The sequence below is a fragment of the Hippopotamus amphibius genome, chromosome 3, assembly GCF_030028045.1.
Source record: "Hippopotamus amphibius kiboko isolate mHipAmp2 chromosome 3, mHipAmp2.hap2, whole genome shotgun sequence".
NCBI classification, from domain to species: domain Eukaryota; kingdom Metazoa; phylum Chordata; class Mammalia; order Artiodactyla; family Hippopotamidae; genus Hippopotamus; species Hippopotamus amphibius.
The window spans coordinates 92,181,739-92,206,512 of record NC_080188.1 but is presented as its reverse complement, the minus strand read 5'-3'; the positions used below and the strand labels follow the sequence as shown (position 1 = coordinate 92,206,512).

The window sequence follows — 24,774 nt, the reverse complement described above, 5'->3', positions numbered from 1 at the left end:
TGAGGAGCTAGAGCAAGAGCCTTGAGGGATCTGAGTTTCTCCCAGGTGTGTTGGCAGTCTCCACCTTGATTTAGGACATAGCCAGGACCTGAGTGATTGGGGTTCCACTTCTGTGCTGGTTTCACTTTGCCCCCAGGTGTACACACTGTGTTTAGAGGCTGACCCAGGGCTGCAGAGGTGGTGCCACACCACTGAACTGACCCTGCCCACTCTCAAGTGTGCACAGGGACTCACGAGCTGGCAATGGCTGCCTGAACACTGGTCAGAGGCTGGGCTGTGGTCTCAGCCAGCTCCATTGCCTCCACTCTCAATGAGAGCATGCACTCTCATTGGCAATGGCAGGCGATGCTTCAGTGTGGAATAGCATCCAGGCAAGATGGGCTGGAGCAGCAGTCCATGCAGGATGCGAATGTGCAGGGGAAGTCTTGCCAGGCTGGCCAGAGCCCCAGAGAGTTTCAATCTGCTGCCTACATGATGTGACTGGTAGTATGTCTGTGTGTCTGCTTTTTAAGAGTGAAGTCTTGGTTGCTTACAGCCCTCTGGTAAGCCCCAATTGTTTTCAAACCAGCTAAGAGGGCTTATCTTCCTGGTGTTTGACCCCACAGCCTGGGGAACTAAATATGTGGCTTGAATACCTTGCTCCCCAGGGAGAATCCCCATGCCTGTGATATTAATTCCTCTTCTGTGTCTTCTGCTGGGGTATGGGTCTGAGCCTGATCACTCTTCTCCCTTTATCAGATGCTCTGTGGATCTTTGTTTATAACCTTTGTGTAGAAGAGCTGTTCTGCTTGTCCCAGGTAGAATTTAGTGAGGTTCACTCTACATGGATTTGTAGTTTGATGCGTTTATGAAGGGAGTTGAGCCCAGCCTCCTCCTACTCTGCCATCTTGATCTTGCTTTTACAAGCCCTTTAATCTTGATAACACTTTGAGGATATACTATTATCCCTATTTTATAGATGAGAAAACTGAGTTATAGGTATATTATAGGTCCTGATAGTTGTAACTTGTGGAGCTATAATTTAAACTCTGGAGCAGAAACCGTGTTCTTAACCATTATGATGCATTCATGTAGGGAGATGGTTTTAAACCAACCAGCTGAAAATATACACTAAGTATCTAATAAAATTACTGTAATTTGTTTAAAACCTCTTAAAACTTTTTTTTTTTGCAGTATATAAGTGTCACCAATGGTAAATATATGTATACACATTTATGCATGTATATATATGTATATATGAATATATATATTATTCTTTGAGATGTATATATATATATATGTATATATATATATATATATAATATACACACACACACACACACACACATATGTACAGTTTAGTGACATTTTTTACTTTTCAGTCAGATAACATTCTCAAACAAGCCAGATTTACCTATAAAAGCCAGGGGATTAAAGTTTCTTAGTTTGATTTTAGTACAAGACTGCTGGATCCACCTATACTTTTCTGATGCAAATGTGGATTGTTAGACTGAACAAGTAACAAGGCAATCAAATTCTTCATGATTTGTTTATTTAGGCATGAAGTGCATCAGTAATTGCCAGATGGCAAAGGTCAAAACAAGAAAGGATCAGATTTTAGAACCCAATAAGAAGTTAGCAAGACACTGTTTCTCATTCCTATTCTCTCCTATTTCCTGCATTAGATACATACATTTCCTTTCTTCTATCAGAATTCTGCTAAAGTAAAAGTTGACATTTGTTAACCATTTACTATGTGCCAGGGCTGTGCTTTCTGTAGACCAGAAACTCTAGGAGATCATCCACACTATCAACCTCGTACTACAGATGGGACAACTTGGCACACAGAAATAATTTATCCAAGAACATAAAGCTAGTAATTGGTGGAGAATTTGAGCTCAGGCAGTTTAACTTTAGAGCCCTTGTCCTTAAGGACTGTAATACTCATTGGGTAGGGAGGTGTGTGTTCAAGGAGAAAGGGGAAAGAAGGGGAAAATGTCAGGGGTAGTTTAGGCAAAGTTCATCTGCTGGATCTAAGTCCCTCCTGTGTTGAGTACAACTGAACCCTGATTATACTATATTTTCTTAGACTATTTCTTTTTTCTTCAAAACTTCAACATCAGCCTATTATTTGGACATATGCATCTAAATATTTTTTCCATTCTTTGTTCTCAGGATTCCTGATTCAGGATGGCCTGTTGGGATCTTGTGAAAACAAATACTGTGGTTTGGGAAGGCACTGTGTTCTCAGCAGAGAGACAGGGCAGGCAGAATGTGCCTGCATGGACCTTTGCAGTCGGCACTACAAACCTGTGTGTGGGTCTGATGGAGAATTCTATGAAAACCACTGTGAGGTGCACAGAGCTGCTTGCCTGAAAAAACACAAGATTACCATTGTCCACAATGAAGACTGCTTCTTCAAAGGTAAATGCAGGGTGAGCCTAAAGTGCCACCTTTCTCTCTTTCTTCCCCCTTCTCAAATCGTGTCTTTAAGTTGAAACTCTAGCACCACTTTATATAACAAGTGTCTGAAAAAGGAAAGAAAAAAAGAATGTGAGCTTAATGACACTTGTGAACAGCAAGTGGATAGAAATTTACATGGATACAATTCTGAATCTCAGTTATGAGAACAAAACTGGCCAAAATATGACTCAAAATTTAATATAGCTTACAGCATTGCACCATATGGCTTCCTAGTCATGGCAGTTTTCTTAGGGACACAGAGTGGCCAATTCAGTCAATAAGCCAATTCCACTCAGTGAAATGCACCTGGAGTGAAATTGAGAGAAGAATGAATGCCAAGCCATGCTGTGATAACATCTCATTTCTTCCTGATTAAAAATGATGCCTTCAGCTTGCACCATATAATTCAAATTATACAGAATCTGTAAATGCCCACTGAAATAACTATGAAGTACTCATACTAAACCCAATTAGTAAATCTGAGATGACAATAATTTAAAATTTAAAAGTTAGTGGTATTTACTTCCATGATACTCACAATCATTGGTAAATGTTTATGGAAAAATACAGCTGAATTAGTAATTTGACAAAGTATTTAACATGCTAGATAAATAAATCATTGAACATCTTTAATGCCATTTATTTGTTTATAAAGTTATTTCTTATTTATTTGTACTAAAAAGAATATTTGTTTGTTAATAGTCATAACCCAGAACGAAGTTCTAGAGTGTTAAGTATATAGAATTTCCATCATTCAAATAGGTGAGTGATCAACTTGATTTTTAATCTTCAGTTGATTCCACATCCCAAGCTCTCAGAATGTTGCTGAAGTATTTTTACACTTAAAAGCTCCTGTGATATTTTAATTCTTAGCTTAAATTTATGGTAACACACAATGTTGTTCATTTGCCCACTAAGTTTTCTTTTTCAAACATGGTAGAATTAAGTATTATCTCCAAGGTGATTAATAGAAAGACACACAGGTTTTCAAATGAATTAAGATGGAAGGCTCTGCATCATTGTGGCTACTAGAAGTACTTTGATATAAATGAGATAAATTATAAGAATATTTTCTTTAGCAGAGTGAACTCTGTGCACCTGAATACATGTACTGAGGACATTGATAACAGATTATCTTCTTTTACAGAAAGAATACAGATGCTTTGGTTTCAAGTTCAGTTTCTTATCCTCTTCTATCTAATCTATTTTATAAGTAGCTAAAATTAATTGGATTAACACTGTGCTTTAATGCTCATAAAAGAATTTTTTCTGTCACTTTTTTCTGAAATGGTGCAGTGAAAATTTTACTATACCACTGATACATGATATCATAGAACTACATAAATAATATGCAATTAAGTTAACTTAGAATCTTATTGTAATGCTGAGGTTTTGTCCAGCTGACAACCAGCAGTTGATTACATGGAAATGTATTATATGATATTAAATGTGAGGAAAAAAATCTGGTGTATTTAATGTTCTGCTACGTTGCTGGAAGCTTAGGCATAATGCAACTCAATATGTAAATCAGCATGGAAATAAATGAATGGGTTATAGTTTGGAATGTTGCCTTCCTTATGAGTTACTTCATGAAACAATGATTGAAAAACCTTTTCCTTCAGACTTATACTAAGCATCTTTATTGATCTATGTTTGCTTCAAAATACTTTGCCATCATACATAGTATTTCAATTTAATTTCTATTAACTGGGTGAGTTACCAGGGGTTTACACATTTCCCAGGTCTCAGAATTTGTGGGTCTTCTGTTTGTTTATTTGTTTTGGTGTTTTGCCTAACAGATGTATAACTCACAAAATGACTTTATTTCAGCAGAAAGGAAGTAAATAATATATAATAAAATGATACATTCCCTGTTTTATTAGTGTGCAGTTGACCAAAATTTGGACATAAAAGTAGATATTATGAAGCTTAAAGCCTAATAGTATGATAGCTAAAATTAATTCTTGTGATCATGGATTATTTTTTCTGTGGAATTTCAGCAATTTATATTGTTTCAAATAATGGCACAAATGAAGAAGCAAGTCAAAATATTACATTCAAAAAGAGCTAAAATTATATTTAATTAAATATTTTCAAATAGAAAAAATCAAAACAAACAAAAGAAGAATGTTTTCCTCCTTAAAAATATTTTGCTACTCTTAGATTTAATAAAAGGTGATTATGTAAGTTTTATAGAAATCAACAAACAGGAACCTATAGGCCAAATCCAGGTCACTTCTTATTTTTTTTAAGCAAGGTTTTATTGGAACATGTCAACACTCTTATTTTAGGAATTGTTATTGGGTGCTTTTGACTACAAAAGGAGAATTGAGTCTTTATAACATAGACAGCATGGCCTGAAAAGCCTAAAAATGGTTTATCTGGATTTTTTCAATAAAGATTTGTTAACTTCTGATTTAAAAGATTACTAATGCCTTAAAACGAATTTTAAACCTACTTGCAGATCTTTATTATTCTGTCTTCTTGGCTATGGTGGTGAACACAGGGACCTACATGTGTAATAAATTTGACTAGAACAAAACACACATACCCACACACAAATGAAGAGGAATAAAACAAAATCTGAGTAAGATCAGTGGATAGGGTCAAAGTTGGTATTCTGAGTATGATATTGTACTATAGTTTGCCAAAACATTACCATTGGTAGAAGTGAGTAGAGGATGCATGGGATCTCTCTGTATTATTTCTTACAACTACAGATGACTCTACAATTATCTCAAAATAGAAGAGTTTAATTTAAAAATTACTGAAAAAAATAGCAAAAACTTTTTTAAAAAGTTAAAGAAAGGAGGACTTCCATTATTTCAAGTAATAATTATCATTAATTACTTGAACTTTAAGCAAAATTCGATTTGTTTCACAGATCATAAATTTGTCAGATTTATGTTTGCTATTTATATTTAAGCTTGTATACTTATTCATCATTTTAAAATTAAGCTTGGAGTCCAGATTAAATACATTTATATCTATATATCAATACATATAACTATAACTATATATAACCTACATCTATTTATCTTCTTCCTATTATTTGTGTTAAATATTTAAATGCCTCTATAGTATACTCAGCATTTACTACTACTGACGTGAATATAGACATGAATTCACTAAGAATTTTCTTTAGTGATTTATGATTTCTGGAACTATAGATGAGACATAGATCTGTGAATATAATTTTTTTGTAATTTATTTCATTTTTAAGGATTTTTATTGAAATATAGTTGACATACAATAAACTACATATATTTAAAGTGTACAATTTTATTTTTTTTTCTTATTTGTAATGTACATATGGCAATCCCAATCTCCAAATCCATCCCACCCCAACCCAGCACATTTTCCCCCTTGGTGTCCATATGTTTGTTCTCTACATCTGTGTCTCTATTTCTGTCTTGCAAACTGGTTGGTCTGTATCATTTTTCTATATTCCACATATATGCATTAAAAAACAGTATTTGTTTTTTCTCTTTCTGACTCACTTCACTCTGTATGACAGTCTGTAGGTCTATCTGTGTCTCTACAAATGTCCCAATTTTGTTAGTTTTTATGGCTGAGTAATATTCCATTGTATATATGTGCCACATCTTCTTTATCCATTCATCTGTTGATGGGCATTTAGGTTACTTCCATGACTTGGCTATTGTAAATAGTGCTGCAATGAACACTGGGGTGCATGTGTCTTTTTGAATTATGGTTTTCTCTGGGTATATGCCCAGTAGTGGAATTGCTGGGTCATATGATAATTCCATTTTTCATTTTTAAGGAAACTCCATAGTGTTCTCCGTAGTGGCTGTATCACTTTACATTCTCACCAACAGTGCAAGAGGGTTCCCTTTTCTCTACACCCTCTACATCATGTATTGTTTGTAGTTTTTCTGATAATGCCCATTCTAACTGGTGTGAGGTGATACCTCATTGTAGTTTTGGTTTGTATTTCTCTAATAATTAGTGATGTTGAGAAGCTTTACATGTGCCTCTTGGCCATTTGTACATCTTCTTTGGAGAAATGCCTATTTAGGTCTTCTGCCCATTTTTTTTAAGAACTTTTATTGAGATACAGTAAACAAACAATAAACTGCTTATATTTAGAGTGAACAGTTGCGTATCCCAATCTCCCAATTCATTCCCTCACAACCCTCCCAGCTTTCCCAACTTGATGTCCATATGTTTGTTCTCTACATCTGTGTCTCTATTCTTGCCTTGCATTTCCTCTTTCATAGTTGTTAGCATTTGCCTTATGTATTGAGGTGCTCCTATATTGGGTGCATATATATTTACAATTGTTATCACCTCTTCTTGGACAGATCCCTTGATTTTATGTAATGTCCTTTCTTGTCTCTTGTAACATTTTTTATTTTAAAGTCTATTTTACCTGATATGAGTATTGCTACTCCAGCTTTCTTTTTATTTCCTTTTGCATGCAATATCTTTTTCCATCCCCTCACTTTCCATCTGTATGTGTCCCTAGGTCTGAAGTGAGTCTCTGGTAGACAGCATATATATGGGTCTTGTTTTTGTATCCATTCAGCCAGTCCGTTTCTTTTGGTTGGTACATTTAGTCCATTTACATTCAATGCAATTATCGATATGTATGTTCCTATTACCATTTTCTTAATTGTTTTGTTTTTGTTTTTGTAGGCCCTTTTCTTCTCTTAAGTTTCCGGCTTAGAGAAGTTCCTTTAGCATTTGTTGTAGAGCTGGTTTAGTGGTGCTGAATTCTCTTAGCTGTTGCTTGTCTGTAAAGTTTTTTATTTCTCTCTCAAATGTGAATGAGATCCTTGTTGGGTAGAGTATTCTTAGTTGTAGGTTTTTCCCTTTCATTACTTTAAATATATCCTGCCACTCCCTTCTGGCTTTCAGAGTTTCTGCTGGGAAATCAGCTGTTACCCTTATGGGAATTCCCTTGTATGTTATTTGTCATTTTTCCCTTGTTGCTTTTAATAACTTTTCTCTGTCTTTCATTTTTGTCAATTTGACTACTATATGTCTTGGTGTGTCTCTCCTTGGGTTTATCCTGCCTGGGACTCTCTGTGCTTCCTGGACTTGGGTAGCTATTTCTTTTCCCATGATAGGGAAGTTTTTGACTATAATCTCTTCCAATATTTTCTTGGGTCCTTTCTTTCTCTCTTCTCCTTCTGGGCCCCCTATAATGCGAATGTTGGTGCATTCAACATTGTCCCAGAGACCTCTTAGGCTGTCTTCAGTTCTTTTCATTCTTTTTTCTCTATTCTTTTCTGCATCAGTGATTATCACCATTTTGTCTTCCAGGTCGCTTATCACCCTTCTGTCTCAGTTAATCTGCTATTGGTTCCTTCTAGTGTATTTTTCTTCTCAGTTATTGTGTTGCATATCTCAGTTTGTTTGCTCTTTAATTTTTCTAGGTCATTAGTAAACTTTTCAATTTTTGCATCCAGTCTTTTTTCAAAGTCCTGGATCATCTTCACCATCATTATTCTGAATTCTTTTTCTGTAAGAGTACCTATCTCCTCTTCATTTAGTTGTTTTTCTGGGGTTTTATCCTGTCCCTTCATCTGGTACAAAGTCTTCTGCTTTTTCATTTTCTCTATCTTTCTGTGGCTGTGGTTTTAATGTCCACAGGATGAAAAACTGCTGATACTGCTTGATTCTGCTGTCTGCCCTCTTGTGGAGGAAGCTATCAGCTTCTGCCCATTTTTTGGTTGGGTTGTTTGTTTTTTTGATATTGAGCTGCATGAATTGTTTATATATTTTGGAGATTAATCCTTGGTCTGTTGATTCATCTGCAAATACTTCCATTACTCTAGGAGGTGGGTCAAAAAAGATCTTGCTGTGATTTATGTCAAAGAGTGTTCTTCCTATGTTTTCCTCTAGGAGTTCTATAGTGTCTGGCCATACATTTAGGTATTTAATCCATTTTGAGTTTATTTTTGTGTGTGGTGTTAGGGAGTGTTCTAATTTCATTCTTTTACAGGTAGCTGTCCAGTTTTCCCAGCACCACTTAGTGAAGAGGCTGTCTTTTCTCCATTATATATCCTTGCCTCTTTTGTCATGGATTAGTTGACCATAGTTTATCCCTGGGCTTTCTATCCTGTTCCATTGATCTATTATTTCTGGTTTTGTTCCATTACCATATTGTCTCTTTTAATGTAGCTTTGTAGTATAGTCTTAAGTCAAGGAGTCTGATTCCTCCATCTCTAATTTATTTCTATTCACATTTATTTGATTATGAAGAAACTGTGTATAATAGGATATATAATATTATAGTATTTGTTTATTGGCATCAAATATTTTATGATTGTGCTTATCACAGAATCAAACTTTCCATTTTATGCAGTGCCTTGCTATTCAGTGTGATGAGAATTTTGCCATTTCCCATCCCCCAAATGGCTTCTAATCATTGCAATACACTTGGTTACACATAACAAATAAAAAGTCTCCTCACCCTGATACTAGGTCACTCTGTCGTACTCAGCAGAATTTAGACACTTGAGTATACAAGTAAGCTGGAGTAAGAAACTCAAGCTATAACCTATGCCAAGAGTAGTAGGGAATTAAACCTTTTTTGAGAAAGGCAATAGAACAGAAACCCTTTTGCCATTTACTGTGCTGAGAATAAAACTGCTATAAAGACAAATGTTCTGTGCATTTAAATGTGCATCACAAACAATAGCAACTTGGGAAATATGCTTTTTCTTATGGCTGTGTGTGCACTATTTGAATGAAATCTGACATGGGGTTCTTTTTCTTTGGTATAATTTGAAGAGACATTCCTATTCCATGTTTGATTCCCTTACCTGATTATTATTATTTTTTAAGACAGAACTTTTAGAACTTAGGCTAGAAAGCTGGGCTGCCAATGATACTTTAAGATAGATCAGTAAAATGCCCTGTGCTAATCAATATGGGCTTTCAAATTGCCTTTTTTTTTGGGAAAGGGCATCTTTGTAAAGCTTCCATTTTATGTTGAAACAGGTGTGTATGCCATTTCAAGAAAAATAATTATATTGATAAATATATCAGCTTTGGAATATGGTACTGAGATGCTGGTTTGTTTGTTCTTTTCTATTCTATTTTGTATGTAGTCAGCATTCACCAAATGGAATTACAGATTGATGGTGAAATTAATAACTTGGACAAAATGCGGACACTCAGAAGTTCCTGTTCCTCTGAATGCATCCTCTAATCACAACCTCAAAACCAATTTCATTAATCAATCCCCTGAATTTCAGTATTAAATTTTAAATGTTAAATTTTTCTGATTTGATGACCAAATCAATTGAGCTGTGTTTCAATTTTAATATATATTTTTCCTTGAACTTTTAATCAATGTTAAGAATATAGTTTTGTTGTCACTTTCTTCCCTAATTAAACTGTGAACTACATAATCCTACATATAACGCAACATATAACATTCTTTAGGAATCGTTGTAAGGTGTACACCTGTAAATTCACTGTTTACTATTAAAATCATATGAAATATTTGTTTTTCCCCGATTTTTGAAAACCTTGTAAAGGATTTTGTATATATTACATATTGTATGTGTTTATCTTTCATGTACAGATAGTAGATATGTGATAGATTTTACATATAATATGAAAAATGCCCCTAAAAGGGGAGATTGAAATATTTGGACTACCCAACAAATGTATTAAAATATTATCAGAGAGAAGTGAGAAATACTGGGTATTATTTATGTCAAAACATTTTCACAACTATTATATTATTAATCATTATAATAACAAACCAGAAGGCAATAAGCCTAAGATTTTTTAAATGGCAGCCAATATTTACGCAGTAAGTTAATGCTATTTGGACAGAAAGCAAGGGCTTCTGGCCTCTTTTTCACTGTGTGTCTGGTTCAAATATTTCTACTTAAGTCTGTAATACCATAATAGCTTATTTGCCTTTGATTTTTTAAAATTTACTTTTTATAGTAATTTCCCTGTGAATATTTTACATTGTTTAGAAAAAAAATATTTCTCAGTGTGATATTTTTAAGAATTAAATAATGCATTTAACACAGTTCCTGGGCAATAGAAGAACTCAGTAAGAGATAATTACTGGGTTTAAGACTGGAACTGCAATAACTGTGAACATTTGATTGCAATAAATTTCCACACTTGAGTCTGGGAAGCCACACATACTTTCTTGTAGGTTTACATTAGGTTACAGTCTTGCATAAAAAGTCTCTGGTCAAATTATTACAGAACCAAATTTGCCCGATCACAATAGACAGATTGATGGTAATACACTTTCTGATTATAGATAAGACTACTTAAAGAAAAAAATAACTAACTCAAGTTTAGAAACATGTATTATTCATTTCTTGATTGTAATTGAAAAATCTATCTCATAGTCACCTGTCTCACTGACTTATTATGGGCTTAATTTGCTTACTATATACTATGAATAGAATATCTATTACATGTATAACAATGTGATTTTACTCCCCTACCCCTCCATATAAATTTAGAGACTAACTGGACTTCTGATTGTATTCAGTTTTTGTCAAATTTTCCTCTTTTTGTGACATATAGAGACTAAATTTCACTTTCAAATACATGGACAGTCTCATGTTTTTGTACATTTTTATGCTTATCATTTTCTTGGTGTAAAGTTATAAAATGAATATTTTATTTTAATACTTTATTTCATATGTCCTATGGATTTATGAATGTTCATCAATATTTATGAGCACAATATTCTATAGAGACAAAAATGAGAATAACATTATTCAAATAATAATTCAAATAATTTTTGAACTTAATATTTTTTCTTCTATCTTGAAGCTGTTTAAGTATTGTATCAATCATTACCTCTCACTGACACCTTCACTTATTGTGTTCATTTTCTTAGTATCAGATTCTCAAATGTTAAATGTGATATTTCTGCAGCTTACAAAGTGAAGAACATTTTTTACAACTATTATTTTTCAATGTAGTTGATTTTTCCTCTTTGATATTTCTTTGCAAAAACTAGATGATGAAAAACTTTCCATTGATTACATTCAGCATATGTAATTGGGGGTAAAATGTTCTAGAAAATGCAGTTGAAAATTACTCTCCATTACTCTGATCCATGTTTCACTTTGAAAATCCCTTCTGAGAAAGTTCTTGTAGATATTTCAGAGAACATTTGAAAACTTGATAATAATAAATATTTAAAGCTAAATGGGAAAAGTGAGAAGCTTTGCATGTGATTATCATCCAGTGTGTTATGTACAAACAAATTTGGAGGGAATTACATTGAATAAAAGAGATTTGTCTCTTTCTAGCACAGTGAAAAAGGCATAGGTAATTAGCCATATTTGTTTTTTTGATACTGGTTAAACAAAGTATGAATAACTTCTTCAATAAAATTATTAGTTATTTAAGTTTAATGCAGTACTATGCAATCAGGTTGATTTTTATTGAAAACACCACATCATCCAGCTATAAATTCTATATCAAATTCATGGTTGTAATAGAGCTTAGTCTATTGGGCAGATGTGACACACTTCGTGTGTTCCCTTATGTTTCTCTCTTTAACATACAAATTTCTTGTGGTTTGTATCATGTCTTTCTAGAGGTACACCCCAAAATCAAGACGTGGGTTGTGATTACATTTTGTCAGTACTTTTTCCTCTTGACATATCTAAAGAACTCACAAATGACTGCCAAAGTTCTTGAACAGATTTACCCAGCAGACCAGGCTGAACTGGAGTCTACAATATGTAAAGAGATTCTTGAACTAAAATTGATTTTTATGTATAATAATCAAATAATTAATAAATTATGGATAAACAACGAGGTCCTATTGTATAACACAGGGAACTATATTCAATATCCTGTGATAAACCATAATGGAAAAGAATATGAAAAAGAATGTATATATATATGTATTACTGAGTCAATTTGATGTACAGCAGAAATTAACACAAAATTGTAAATCAAGTATGCTTCAATAAAATAAAACAAAATATTAATGTATAAATCAAATATATGTATATACACACACACATATATATACACATCTCCTGGATAAAGCATTCATCTCCAAAAATTTTTAGAATTATAATGTAAAGAGTAACATAAAGAGAAGCCAGTTACAGACTGGCCTAGCATAAAACTATGTGATAATACTAGATTTCTAAGTGGAAATTTCCACTTGGTATATTTCTACCATAAATTAATAATGATTTTCAACACTTCATAGTAATTTAACATAAAATATAAAAACTGGTAACATAAATTCAAATAATTGATATCATTTTCATAGGTTTCTTCCCAATAATTCAGAATAAATTAGGTCTTCATTAGGTCTTCTTTGATGAGCATCATTCATTTTAATGGTAATCCTATGATTCAGAAGTCCACAGGTGAATGTGCAGAAATATATCTGAGTAACACTTAAAGGATAAAGGTGACACCTTGGTTACTATCAGGTGATAGAACCAGGAGAAAGATCAAAATATGATAGGCAGCCAAATCCAAATTTACAGTTGAGATTAGAATAATATGTTAAGAGTCTTGGTGGATTCATAGAAAAATAAGTAAAATGGTTTCATTTGTAGAAAAGTTAACTAGAAAAGATTTGCCAAGACTGGACATAAAATTTTTAGTGTTTTATTTTATTTTATTTTTTTAAGTTTATAGTTTCATCCCTTTTTTTTTTTTTTTTTTTTTTTTTTTTTATTGGCTCCATTGGGTCTTTGTTGCTGCACATGGGCTTTCTCTAGCTGCTGGGAGTGGAGGCTACTCTTCACTGTGGTGCATGGGCTCCTCATTGTAGTGACTCTCTTGCTGTGGAGCACGGGCTCTAGGCACGTGGGCTTCAATAGTTGTGGCACATGGGCTCAATAATTGTGGTTTACAGGCTCTAGAGCACAGGTTCTATAGCTGTGGAGCATGGGCTTAGTTGCTCCATGGCATGTGGAATCTTCCCAGAGCAGGGCTCAAACTTGTGTCCCCTGCATTGGCAGGTGGATTCTTAACTACTGTGCCACCTAGGAAGTCCTATTTTAGTGTTTTAGATTAGATTAGAATTCATTAGTACAGAAAAGCAAGGAGGAAGTCAGGAAGTCAATTAGGACCTTATTGCAGTGGTCCAGAAGAGAGAGACATGATGGTGGTTTGAATCAAGATGAAAGAAGTGCCAGTAGTTAAAGTTGTCAGACTGTCTGACACAATTTGTTGTGGTTTGGGCATAGAGTTTGTGGAAATTAGCTAAGAAATAAGCTAAGCAAACAACTAATTTGAGGAGTCATTTACTGAAATGTTAAACACTAGGGACTCAAATTTGGAAGCATATGTGAGCAATACATACACACATACACAAACACACACACACACATTTAATGAGAGTTAAATTTGAATCCCTTTTAGACAAGTAAGGGAAAATGCCATTTATGCAATTGGCTATAAGCCCACAAATCAAGGAAGATTTTGGAGCATGAGACATACATTGAAGAATTATAAGTGGCAAGACCAAAGAACGTTATGGTTGAGATAAACTAGAGAATGAATGAGTGCATACTGGGAAGTAAGAGAACTGAGGACAGGGACCTTGTACTTCAACTTTCAACAGTCAGGAAGTGGAGAAAAGCAACAAAAGAGACACATACATAGTCAGCAGCGATATAGGAGGAAAACCTAGACAGCATAGATACACATAAGCTAAGTAAGAAAGTTTTTTTATGGAGGCCAGAATGGTGAGCTGAATTACATATGGGTGACATCAAGTCTGATGAGGACAACAGGTTTGGAAAGATTAAGTCCATGGTTGACTTTGGTAAGAGTTGGTAAGAGAGAAACAGGAGGTGAAAAAGTGACAGTGCAAGTACAGAAAGCTCACTGGAAGAATGTTTCTCTAAAGAGGAGCAGATCTATGTAGAGATTCTCTATCTCTACCTGTCTCTATCATCTATATATGGTGATTGGGAGGGAGACATGTAGGTGGAGAAGTGAAACGAAGATGGGAATATTTTTTCCAGATCTTTATTGCAGTATAATTGCTTTACACTATTATGTCAGTTTCCACTGTATAACAAAGTGAGTCAGCTGTATTTATACATATATTCCCATATTCCCTCCTTGTTGAGCCCCTCTCTAACCCTCCCTATTCCACCCCTCTAAATCATCACCAAGCATCGAGTTGATCTCCCTGTGTTATTCTGCACCTTACCACTAGCCATCTATTTTACATGTGGTAGTGTATATATGTTAATGCTACTCTCTCAATTTGTCCCACCTTCCCCTTCTTTCTCCCAACCTGGGTTCTCAAATCTTTTCTCTGCATCAGTGTCTTTATTCTTGCCCTGCCACTGGGTTCATCAGTACCATTTTTTAAATTCCATATATATGCATTAGCATACAGTATTTGTTTTCTTTTTTCTGACTTACTTCACTCTGTATGACAGACCCTAGGTCCATCTACCTCACTACAAATAACTCCATTTCTTTCATTTTTATGACTTATATTCCACTGTATATATGTGCCACATCTTCTTTATCCAAAGCAATAATGAGAAGGAAAAACAGAGGTGGAGGAATCAGGATCCCTGAATTCAAATTATACTACAAAGCTACAGTAATCAAGAAAGTATGGTACTGGCACAAAAACAGAAATATAAATCAGTGGTACAGCATAAAAGCCCAGAGATAAACCCACACACCTATGATCACCTAATCTATGAAAAAGAGGCAAGAATATACAATGAAAAGACTGCCTCTTCAATAAGTGGTGCTGGAAAAACTGGACAGCTACATGTAAAAGAATGAAATTAGAACACTACCTAACATCATGCACAAAAACAAACTCAAAATAGATTAAAGACTAAATGTGAGGCCAGACACTATAAAACTCTTAGAGGAAAACATAGGCAGACATATATACATTACTAATAAGAAAAAAATATCAAATTGTATACCAGTTTATTGTATGTCAATTGTATCTCCATAAAAGTCCTTAAAGAAAAAAAAATAGGCAGAACACTCTATGTCATAAATGACAGCAAGATCGTTTTTGACCTACCTCCTAGAGTAATGATAAGGGAAAATTTATAGGGCAAGAGAAAGAGGAGGCAATTGCCAGAGCAGAGCCTTTGGATCAGCTAGAGAGAATGGGACCCAGTGCACAAGGGGCATTTTTGCTTTAGATGAGAGCATGAATTCTTCACCCATTAACCAGAAGGAAGGGAAAAACAGGACCTCTCTGGTGCAGGTAACTAGACATATTTCATACTATAGATATGTGTTGTTCTCATCTGGGTGCTTATAATTTCTTAACAAAGTAAAAAGGAAGCACCAGTTAAAATTGGCAGAGAAGAAAGTTTCGGAGATTTGTAAATAAAGAAAAAATGTTGTGAACAATAAGCAAGGAAAGAGAGAGATAAGACCTGGGGATGTAGTAGGGTGTTGGGTAGTGCTGACAAACTGTGTAATATATTTTGCTCATGAATTTAAAGTGAGAGTAGTCTTTCATGGCTGTGTTTTCTTCTATTGATACAAATACAGCCAGTTGCTTAGAGTAAGGCATTAAGAAGATAAGGAATTGGGTTGAACCAGGATTTTAATTTTTCCAGGAAATAATTATATAGCAAGAAAGAGTCCAAAGCCACATTTTCCCTCTCTCAGGGGCTGCATGATTATGCTATCTCTGCTTTACTGTGCATACCTACTGTAGTATCCAGAGCTCTCCTGCTGAGTACTTTTTGCCTCAGCTTGCCTATAGATCAAAATGGATTCCCAATCATCTCTGCATTCTGGAAATCATACTACAAGTTTTGTGTTAACTTCCTAATGCTAGCATTCAGGTTATATTTTTGCCTTTTAGTTAAAACTTCCAGTAATTATATCTGTTTAGACTAGTTAGCCAAGACACACCTTTCCAAGTTATTTGGAAGGCATATAAGTCTACAATAGCTATTTTATGTCAATGGATTTCCATTTCTCTAATGAATTAGCAGTCACCAGGCTGGGTGTGGGGACATTGCAAAAAATATTTTTATTTAGGAAAAAGAGAACTATTGGCAGATAACTCTCAAAAACAGAGAGTGGATGGGCAATTATCTTGATGATTAACTAAGATAATAGGAAATTATTATTAATTTTATACACAAGCTATAAATTAATGTTCTTGAGAACAGTCATTGTGCTGAGAATATACTTTGACAAATGAAACTGCTTTATTTGGTTAGGCAAATTAGTTGAAAGTTTGAGGCAGCTCAAACATTTTCTATCTAAAATTTCTTTTTTTTTTTTAATTGGAGTATAATTGCTTTACAATGTTGTGTTAGTTTCTACTGTATAATGAAGTGAATCAGCTATATGTATAATATATCCCCTCCCTCTTGGACCTCCATCCACCCCCATCCCACCCATCTAGGTCATCACAGAACACTGAACTGAGCTTCTTGTGCTTTATAGCAGGTAGTGTATATGTGTAAATCCTAATCTCCCAATTTATCCCACTCTGTCCCACCCTCCTCTGTGTCCACATGTTTGTCCTCTGCATCTGCATCTCTGTTCCTACCCTGTAAGTAGGTTCATCTGCACTATTTTTCTAGATTCCACATATATGTGTCAATTAATATACCGTATTTGTTTTTCTCTTTCTGACTTACCTCACTCTATATGACAGACTCTAAGACCATCCACATACCTATGAATGACCCAATTTTGTTACTTTTTATGGTTGAGAAAAATTCCATTGTATATATGTACCATATCTTCTTTATCCATTCATCTGTTGTTTGACATGTAGATTTGTCTATGTCCTGGCTATTGTAAATAGTGCTGTAATGAACATTGTGGTACATGTATCATTTTGGATTATGGTTTTCTCAGGGTATATACCCAGTAGTGATATTGCTGGGTCGTAAAGTAGTTCTATTTTTATTTTTTTTAAGGAACTTCCATACTGTTCTCCACAGTGGCTGTATCAATTTACATTCCCACCAACAGTGCAGGAGAGTTCACTTTTCTTCACATCCTTTCCAGCACTTGTAGATTTTTTGATGATGGCCATTCTGACTGGTGTGAGATATTACCTCATTGTGGTTCTGATTTGCATTTCTCTAACAATTAGTGATACTGAGCATCTTTTCATGTGCTTCTTGGCCATCTCTGTGTCTTCTTTGAAGAAATGTCTATTTAGGTCTTCCACCCATTGTTTATTTTGGTTGTTTGTTTGTTTGTTTGTTTGTTTATATTGAGCCCCATGAGCTGTTCATATACTGTAGGAATTAATCTTTTGTCCATTGCTTCATTTGAAATAATTTCTCCCATTCTGAAGCTTGTGTTTTTGTCTTGTTTATGGTTTCCTTTGCTGTGCAAAATCTTTTGAGTTTAATTAGGTCCCATTTATTTACTTTTGTTTTTATTTTCATTACTCTGGGAGGTGGGTCAAAAAGATCTTGCTTTGGTTGATGTCAAAGAGTGTTTTTCCTATGTTTTTCTCTTATTGTTTTACAGTGTCTGGTCTTATATTTAGATCTTTAGGGCATTTTGAGGTTACTTTTGTGTATGGTGTTAGGTAGTGTTCTGATTTCATTCTTTTACAGGTAGCTGTCCAGTTTTCCCAGCACCACTTATTGAGGAGACAGTCTTTTCTTCATTGTATATTCTTGCCTCTTTTTCATAGATTAGGTGACCATAGGTGTGTGGGTTTATCTCTGGGCTTTTATCCTGTACCATTGATTTATATTTCTGTTTTTGTGCCAGTACCATACCTTTCTTGATTACTGTAGCTTTGTAGTATAGTTTGAAGTCAGGGAGCCTGATTCCTCCACCTCCTTTTTTTCTTTCTCAAGATTGCTTTGGGTATTTGGGGTCTTTTGTGTTTCCATAAAATTTTTAAAAACTTTTGTTCTGATTCTGTGAAGAATGCTATTGGTGATTTGATAGGGATTGCATTGAATCTGTAGATTACTTTGGGTAGTATAGTCATTTTCACAATGTTGATGCTTCCAATTTAAGAGTTTCTACATCTCTTTGTGTCATCTTTGATTTCTTTCATCAGTGTCTTATCTTTTCTGAGTACAGGTCTTTTGCCTCCCTAGGTAGGTTTATTCCTAGATATTTTATTCTTTTTGTTGCAATGGTAAATGGGATTATTTCCTTAATTTCTCTTTCTGATTTTTCATTGTTAGTGTATAGCAATGCAAGAGATTTCTGTGCATCAGTTTTGTATCCTGCCACTTTACCACATTCATTGATTAATTCTAGTAATTTTCTAGTGGCATCTTTAAGATTTTCCATGTATAGTATCATGTCATCTGGAAACAGTTATCGTTTTACTTCTTTTCCAATTTGGATTATTTTCATTTCTTTTCCTTCTCTGATTGCTGTGACTAGGCCTTCAAAACTGTTTTGAATAATAGTGGGGAGAGTGAATTTCTTTGTCTTGTGCCTAATCTTAGAGAAAATTTTTTCACCATTGGGAATGATGTTTGCTGTGGGTTTTTCACCTATGGTCTTTATTATGTTGAGGTAGATTCCCTGCATGCCCACTTCTGGAGAATTTTCATCATAACTTGGTGTTGAATTTTGTCAAAATCTTTTTCCTGTATCTATTGAGGTGATCATATGGTTTTTATTCTTTAATTTGTTAATACTGTGTATCACATTGACTGATTGTGTATATTGAGGAATCCTTGCATTCCTGGAATAAATCCCACTTGATCATGGTGTATTATCCCTTTAATGTGTTGTATTCTGTTTGCTAGTATTTTCTTGAGGATTTTTCCATTTATGTTCATCAGTGATATTGGTCTGTAATTTTCTTTTTTTGTGTGATATTTTTGTCTGGTTTTGGTATCAGTGTGATGGTGGCCTTGTAGAATGAATTTGGGAGCGTTCCTCCCTCTGCAATTTTTTGGAAGCGTTTGAGAAGGGTAGATGTTAGCTCTTCTCTAAATGTTTGATATAATTCACTTGTGAAGCCATCTGGTCCTGGACTTTTTATTTGTTGGAAAATTTTTAATTACAATTTCAATTTCATTACTTGTGGTTGGTCTGTTATATATTTTCCAATTTTCCAGGTTCAGTCTTGGAAAGTTGTACCTTTCCAAGACTTTGTCCATTTCTTTGAGGTTGTTCATTTTATTGGCATATAGTTGCTTGTAGTAGTCTCTTATAATCCTTAATATTTCTTCATTTAAACATTTCATTTATTCTATATGTTTTAATCAATCTGGCTCCCACTCATATTGGACTATAAATTGACTTAATGTGGAGTTTCTAAGGTTTTTGGCATTTAATTCACTTTTTGAAACAATGTTTTTCTTAAAAAGAAAGAAAGCACTAATAAAAATTGAGATGCATGAGCGTTTGATAAATCTAATTATGCACTAGTGTAGTTAATTGAAAGGAATAATATCCCATATGCTTGATTAATTTATAAATGTTCAGTGTCACATGCCTATCAAAAGGCTTCAGGTAATACTTAATGCAAGTTTCTACAGAAAAGCATATATGCATATGTATTCCATGGATAGTATGCATGAGCAAATATAATTTTTTGACTGTTTGCTGATGATTGTTTATTTGACTTAATCCTGTGGCTGACCAATTTTAAATGAACTATCCAAAGATGAAGATGATGCATTTCTTACTTTTCCCAACTGTGTGGAAATGAGTGGCTAGAATATTCGGTAAATGCTCAATGATGTTTTTCCCCATTGACAGAAAAATTCTCATGTTGTGTTAGATTAATATCTGTACCTGATAGTCAGATATGCTGAAATCATTCTGTGTCAAAACAAACCTCTCTACCCTTTGTGTCAGTGTAACTTTTTTTTTTTATCATAGCGTATATGTATCACATTACATTGAAACATTATTTATGGACATACAGTTTTTTTTTTTCTCATCAGTTTATTATTACTGAGTATGAGGTCCAAATTAAAAGAGGAAAGGAGGAATGCTGAGAACAATATTCAGAAAGAAATGAGACACTCATATTCAGAAAACAAATGGGAAAGTATAAATTAGAAGAAATTTGTTGAGAACTAATTCCACCTTCTCATCCTGCATGTTAATTCATGCAGCTTTGAAAGTCACTGCCCATTTATTTAATAATGAGGGAGTGTCTCTTTGCAAGAATTCACATCTTCAACCTTATCCTGTTCACTCTATCAACCTAGGAGATACTGGTCATTCATTTGACTTTCACATGAGTACTAGTAAAAGTATAGTGATGTATTCTGTGCAGAAGCTAATTCCTATGTATAGAAATTCAGATGACCTAATGTTTTGCATGTAGTGCATGGCCTGTTTTGACTAAGGAAATATTATAAGGAGGAGAAAGATTTTTGGAACAACTCAATTGCATTGTATCTATCTGGTCATTTGATGCCCATCTACTTCCAAACAAGCAAAGAACATTAACATTAGAGTTCGAGATTTGAGTGGAGTTTTAATGCCTTATCAAACCCATAATTCATATTTTGGATCTCCAGATTTACTTATTTTCAAAACAGATGAATGGATGTAAATTAATTATACACACAATAAAATTTATCATTTTTTCATTTTCACTTGAAATATACTAATTGTCCCATATCAACTGCACTTTTGGTGAAATAGAAAAGAAGATGTAGGTTGGTATGGGATGTGTTTTCCAGCACTCAGAAAAATAACGATGGCATTTATCTATGATGACTGTCTACAGAACATTAGAGTGGAGCTTGGGGTTTAATTAAATATGTCAAAATTACTTTCAAACCCTAAAGAAAAATATGCTTGAATAATATAGCACATGTTTTGGCCTTTAAAAATCTTAGCAAGTGGAAACATTTACATGACACATTGGCACTATTTCAGTAGCTCAGAAACAGCTCATACACAACATAACAACAGCTTTGTTCATTAATTCTACACTAAACCTGCACACCAATTCCTGTATAAATTTGTCACTGCTTTGTCTTCATCTACGGGAAGAAGCAGGAGTGGAGTTTCATTTAAACATATGTTTAAATATATGAGAGAAGGATGATACTAGCCCTTTCTATGGAATTCTAATTATTTTACCATCAGAATACTATGCAACATAAATTAATAAATAAGCAAAATTCTTATCTAGACATCCAGACATTATCTTACAAGCAATAGAGAGCAGAAAGTTGCTGTATTTGACTTCAGATCATCCTAAATATTTAGAACTTTTACTTGCAGGTACAGTAAATGGTTTGTTACTCAGAGGCAAATACTCTTTTCACCCCACCCTTCTCCCAGTCCTCCTCACCCCTGTCCCATCCCAACAGGGACCATCCCATTACCCCTGAGACTGGAAAGCAGTGGTTTTGACAGAAATGTCATTACACTGTGGGTTTCAGAAGGGGCCAAAACATTGCCCCCACTTACAACCCAGTCTCCTGACTCTGTATCTTAAGAAAAGCCCAGGAGGACCAAAATGTTAAGTGCATAAAAAGCAGGCTCTATTCCAACATTTCCAACCAAATTAGACTGAGTAGATCAATTTGAGCTACATCCTTTAGCTTTTTCAAACGCTTATCTTCTTTTCACCAAAGTACTTGACCCGAATCCTTTTGTCTCTGTCATTCTCCTGCTGTCCTTTTCCTACTCCTGAATGCTGGGCAGGCTTTTCATCTAACCACCAGCAACTCGTAATGAAGAAGGAACCCTGGTTGTTATTCATGATATCACTGAGCAGTCATAGGATTTCACTCTGGCAGTTTTCTTGCCATTTCTTGGGGCACTTAATTATGTCTCATCCTCAGGACACTCAAGTCTTTTTTTTCCATTCTGCTATCATAAAATCTTTTATATGGACTCAGGATTCTGGAAGTTTTGACTCTTACCACAGGTTTGCACAGGTTGGGATCTAATTTTGGAGCTCATGTGCCAACATCATAGGTTAAACATTGTCTAAAGGTGGGACCCCAGGAGATTCCAGGCTCAGCTGCATTTTGTTTCTGAAGAAAGCCTCATTCTCTCTGACACTGTGAAACTTGTCCATTCTCCTTTTCTGCTGGGTTGCACTTTGACCACTCAGTGTCCTCTGTGGTCGGTGAATCTCAGCCACAACTCTGCCATCCCACCCCACCATGCTTCCCTTGCCTTGAACACCAGGGGCAAAGGTTATGTTCTTTATTAGTACCTACCAGTGCATCCCTAGAGCCCTCACATCAACACTGGAAATAGCATCTTATTAGTTTTTTGCTTTACTTTAACCATACATATTCATGATTTTTTATCATAATCTTCTTTCAAAGTAAATATGGCTTGTTTTCTTTACACTCATATTCTACAAAAAGGCCATTCAATGGACTCTTTCCTGGGCATGGAACATCTAGGATGTGGGGTAGCATCTCTAGGTAAACACATAAACTTTGGTGAATTCTGACTGAGCACCCTGTGATCACAAGAAGTTGCATTGCAGGTGTATCTTATTGCTCATCAAAATTTTTATGATAATTATGTCTAATTTAAATCATTTTTTAACTTAAAAAAAACTACAAAGGGAAGAATATCTCCTGTAAAATGAAAATTACTCAACAGAAAGATAATGTTTTCATAGTTTATTAAAAGTTAATTTTTACATATTGGGTTTGCTAAGGCACCGTATCGCCAACTGTCTGTTACTGTGATAGGGCCTATGATAAAGTCATAATAGTAGGCAAGAATTAAGTAATTCAAATACAAATTTTAAAATAGTAATATACATGTACATATATATGTACTTTTTTTTAGAAAAAAATTTTAATGTAATTATAGGATGTTCACAGACACTCTAATGATCCTTTTGGACCTTCATTCCACAGGCTCCTAGGTAAAGAACCTTTGAGGAAAGCCTTCCTAGTTGAAGGCTGCTTTTATTTAAGAAAGATAAAAAGAAGCAAAGCTGCTGATCTATCTATATTTACATGTCTGAGTTCTCCCAGTATATATACACATTTATATTAAATTTTAGCATTTACAATAATAATAGCAATCTCCATTTTCCCACACATTTTAACATAAAACAATGAGGGTTTTTTTTTGTTTGTTTGTTTGTTTGTTTTTTTTTTTAAGTGTATGTGTTGAGTCTTCTTTGCTGTGCACAGGCTTTCTCTAGTTGCAGAGAATGTGGGCTACTCTGCAGTAAGCAGGCTTCTCATTGTGGAGGCTTCTCTTGTTGCAGAGCATAGGCTCTATGTGTGTGAGCTTCAGTAGTTGTGGCTCGTGGGCTCTAGAGCACAGGCTCAGTAGTTGTGGTGCATGTGCTTAGCTGCTCCACAGCATGTGGGATCTTCCTGGATCAGGGATTGAACCCATGTCCCCTGCATTGGCAGGCAGATTCTTAACCACTGCACCACCAGGGAAGTCAAACAATGAGTTTTTTAAACTGGCGGTGGTCTGTGCAGATATGCTTCAGCAATTAATGGGCTGAGGATCCAGCAAGTTTTAACATAAAATAACAAATAAAATGTGCAGGTATATTAGTGTTGGTATTGGTACTCAAAGTATTATTACTTTTAACATTTTTTTTTTCTTATTAAGTGAAAATGTGTGTGTTTTGTGGGATTTTTGTGGCTTTTGTTTTTCTAAGGATAGCATAAAGAGCATCTTTTTGGTCTAGTTTCTGCTGAATGCCAAACTTACCCTTACTCTTTAAGAAAAAGGAAGTTGATATAAATTGAACACTGTCAGTATTGTTTAGCATACATTATTTAGACTAAAGTTTCAACAATAATTTTTCTTTTTCTGACAAAAAGATGAATGGAATATTTAAAATGATTAGCTCCCATCACTAATCAATAATGAATTGAGTTTTGAGAAAATAAACTTCATATTCCTAATTATCAAATCTTAAAGCACTTGAATAAACTAAATTGTGAACTTGCTTAAGAAATGATCATCTTGGTTCCTAAACTGTTTTAAGACAAGGCATCACCACATTCATGTCGTGCACCTGCAAATCCATGCCAGGATTGGTATTTAAGCACCAAGTTCTCTGATTTCTGAAGTGACTGAGTCCATCAGAACTGTGTTTGCTTGTGAATACCTAAGTGAATAAATCTGGAAATTCTAGTGTGAGTTGAGAAAAACTTAAAATTTTAGAATTTGAGATTATTGAAAAGAGGAGTGACTTTTTTTCCCTTACATAACTGTTCTTATATATTTTAGGATGTACAAGGAAATTTTTCTTTTCCCTGATTGTTTTTTCCCATGAGCTTGGTTCTTGAGTTTTTCTAGTAACACTGTTTCTGTCATTGTCATTATGTTGCCTTTTACCTTTTACTATCTTTACATGATTGACAGAAGAACTGGAGACTTGGAAGATAAATGAGGGGCCCAGAGTAACACAGAAAGGGTTTGGGTGGTGAGAACTTGAAGTATCTGAATTTC

General features: G+C 34.5%; 1 protein-coding gene across 3 annotated transcripts in view; it reads left to right on the top strand.

Annotated features, from left to right (window-relative positions):
- The window catches only part of FSTL5 (follistatin like 5), an 803,737-nt gene that overhangs the window by 244,479 nt on the left and 534,484 nt on the right, over positions 1-24,774 (top strand). For all 3 annotated transcript variants that reach the window (XM_057727977.1, XM_057727979.1, XM_057727978.1), the window contains exon 3: positions 2,155-2,403. In XM_057727977.1, coding sequence (XP_057583960.1) covers positions 2,155-2,403 — 249 coding nt within the window. The remainder of the gene's footprint in view (positions 1-2,154; positions 2,404-24,774) is intronic.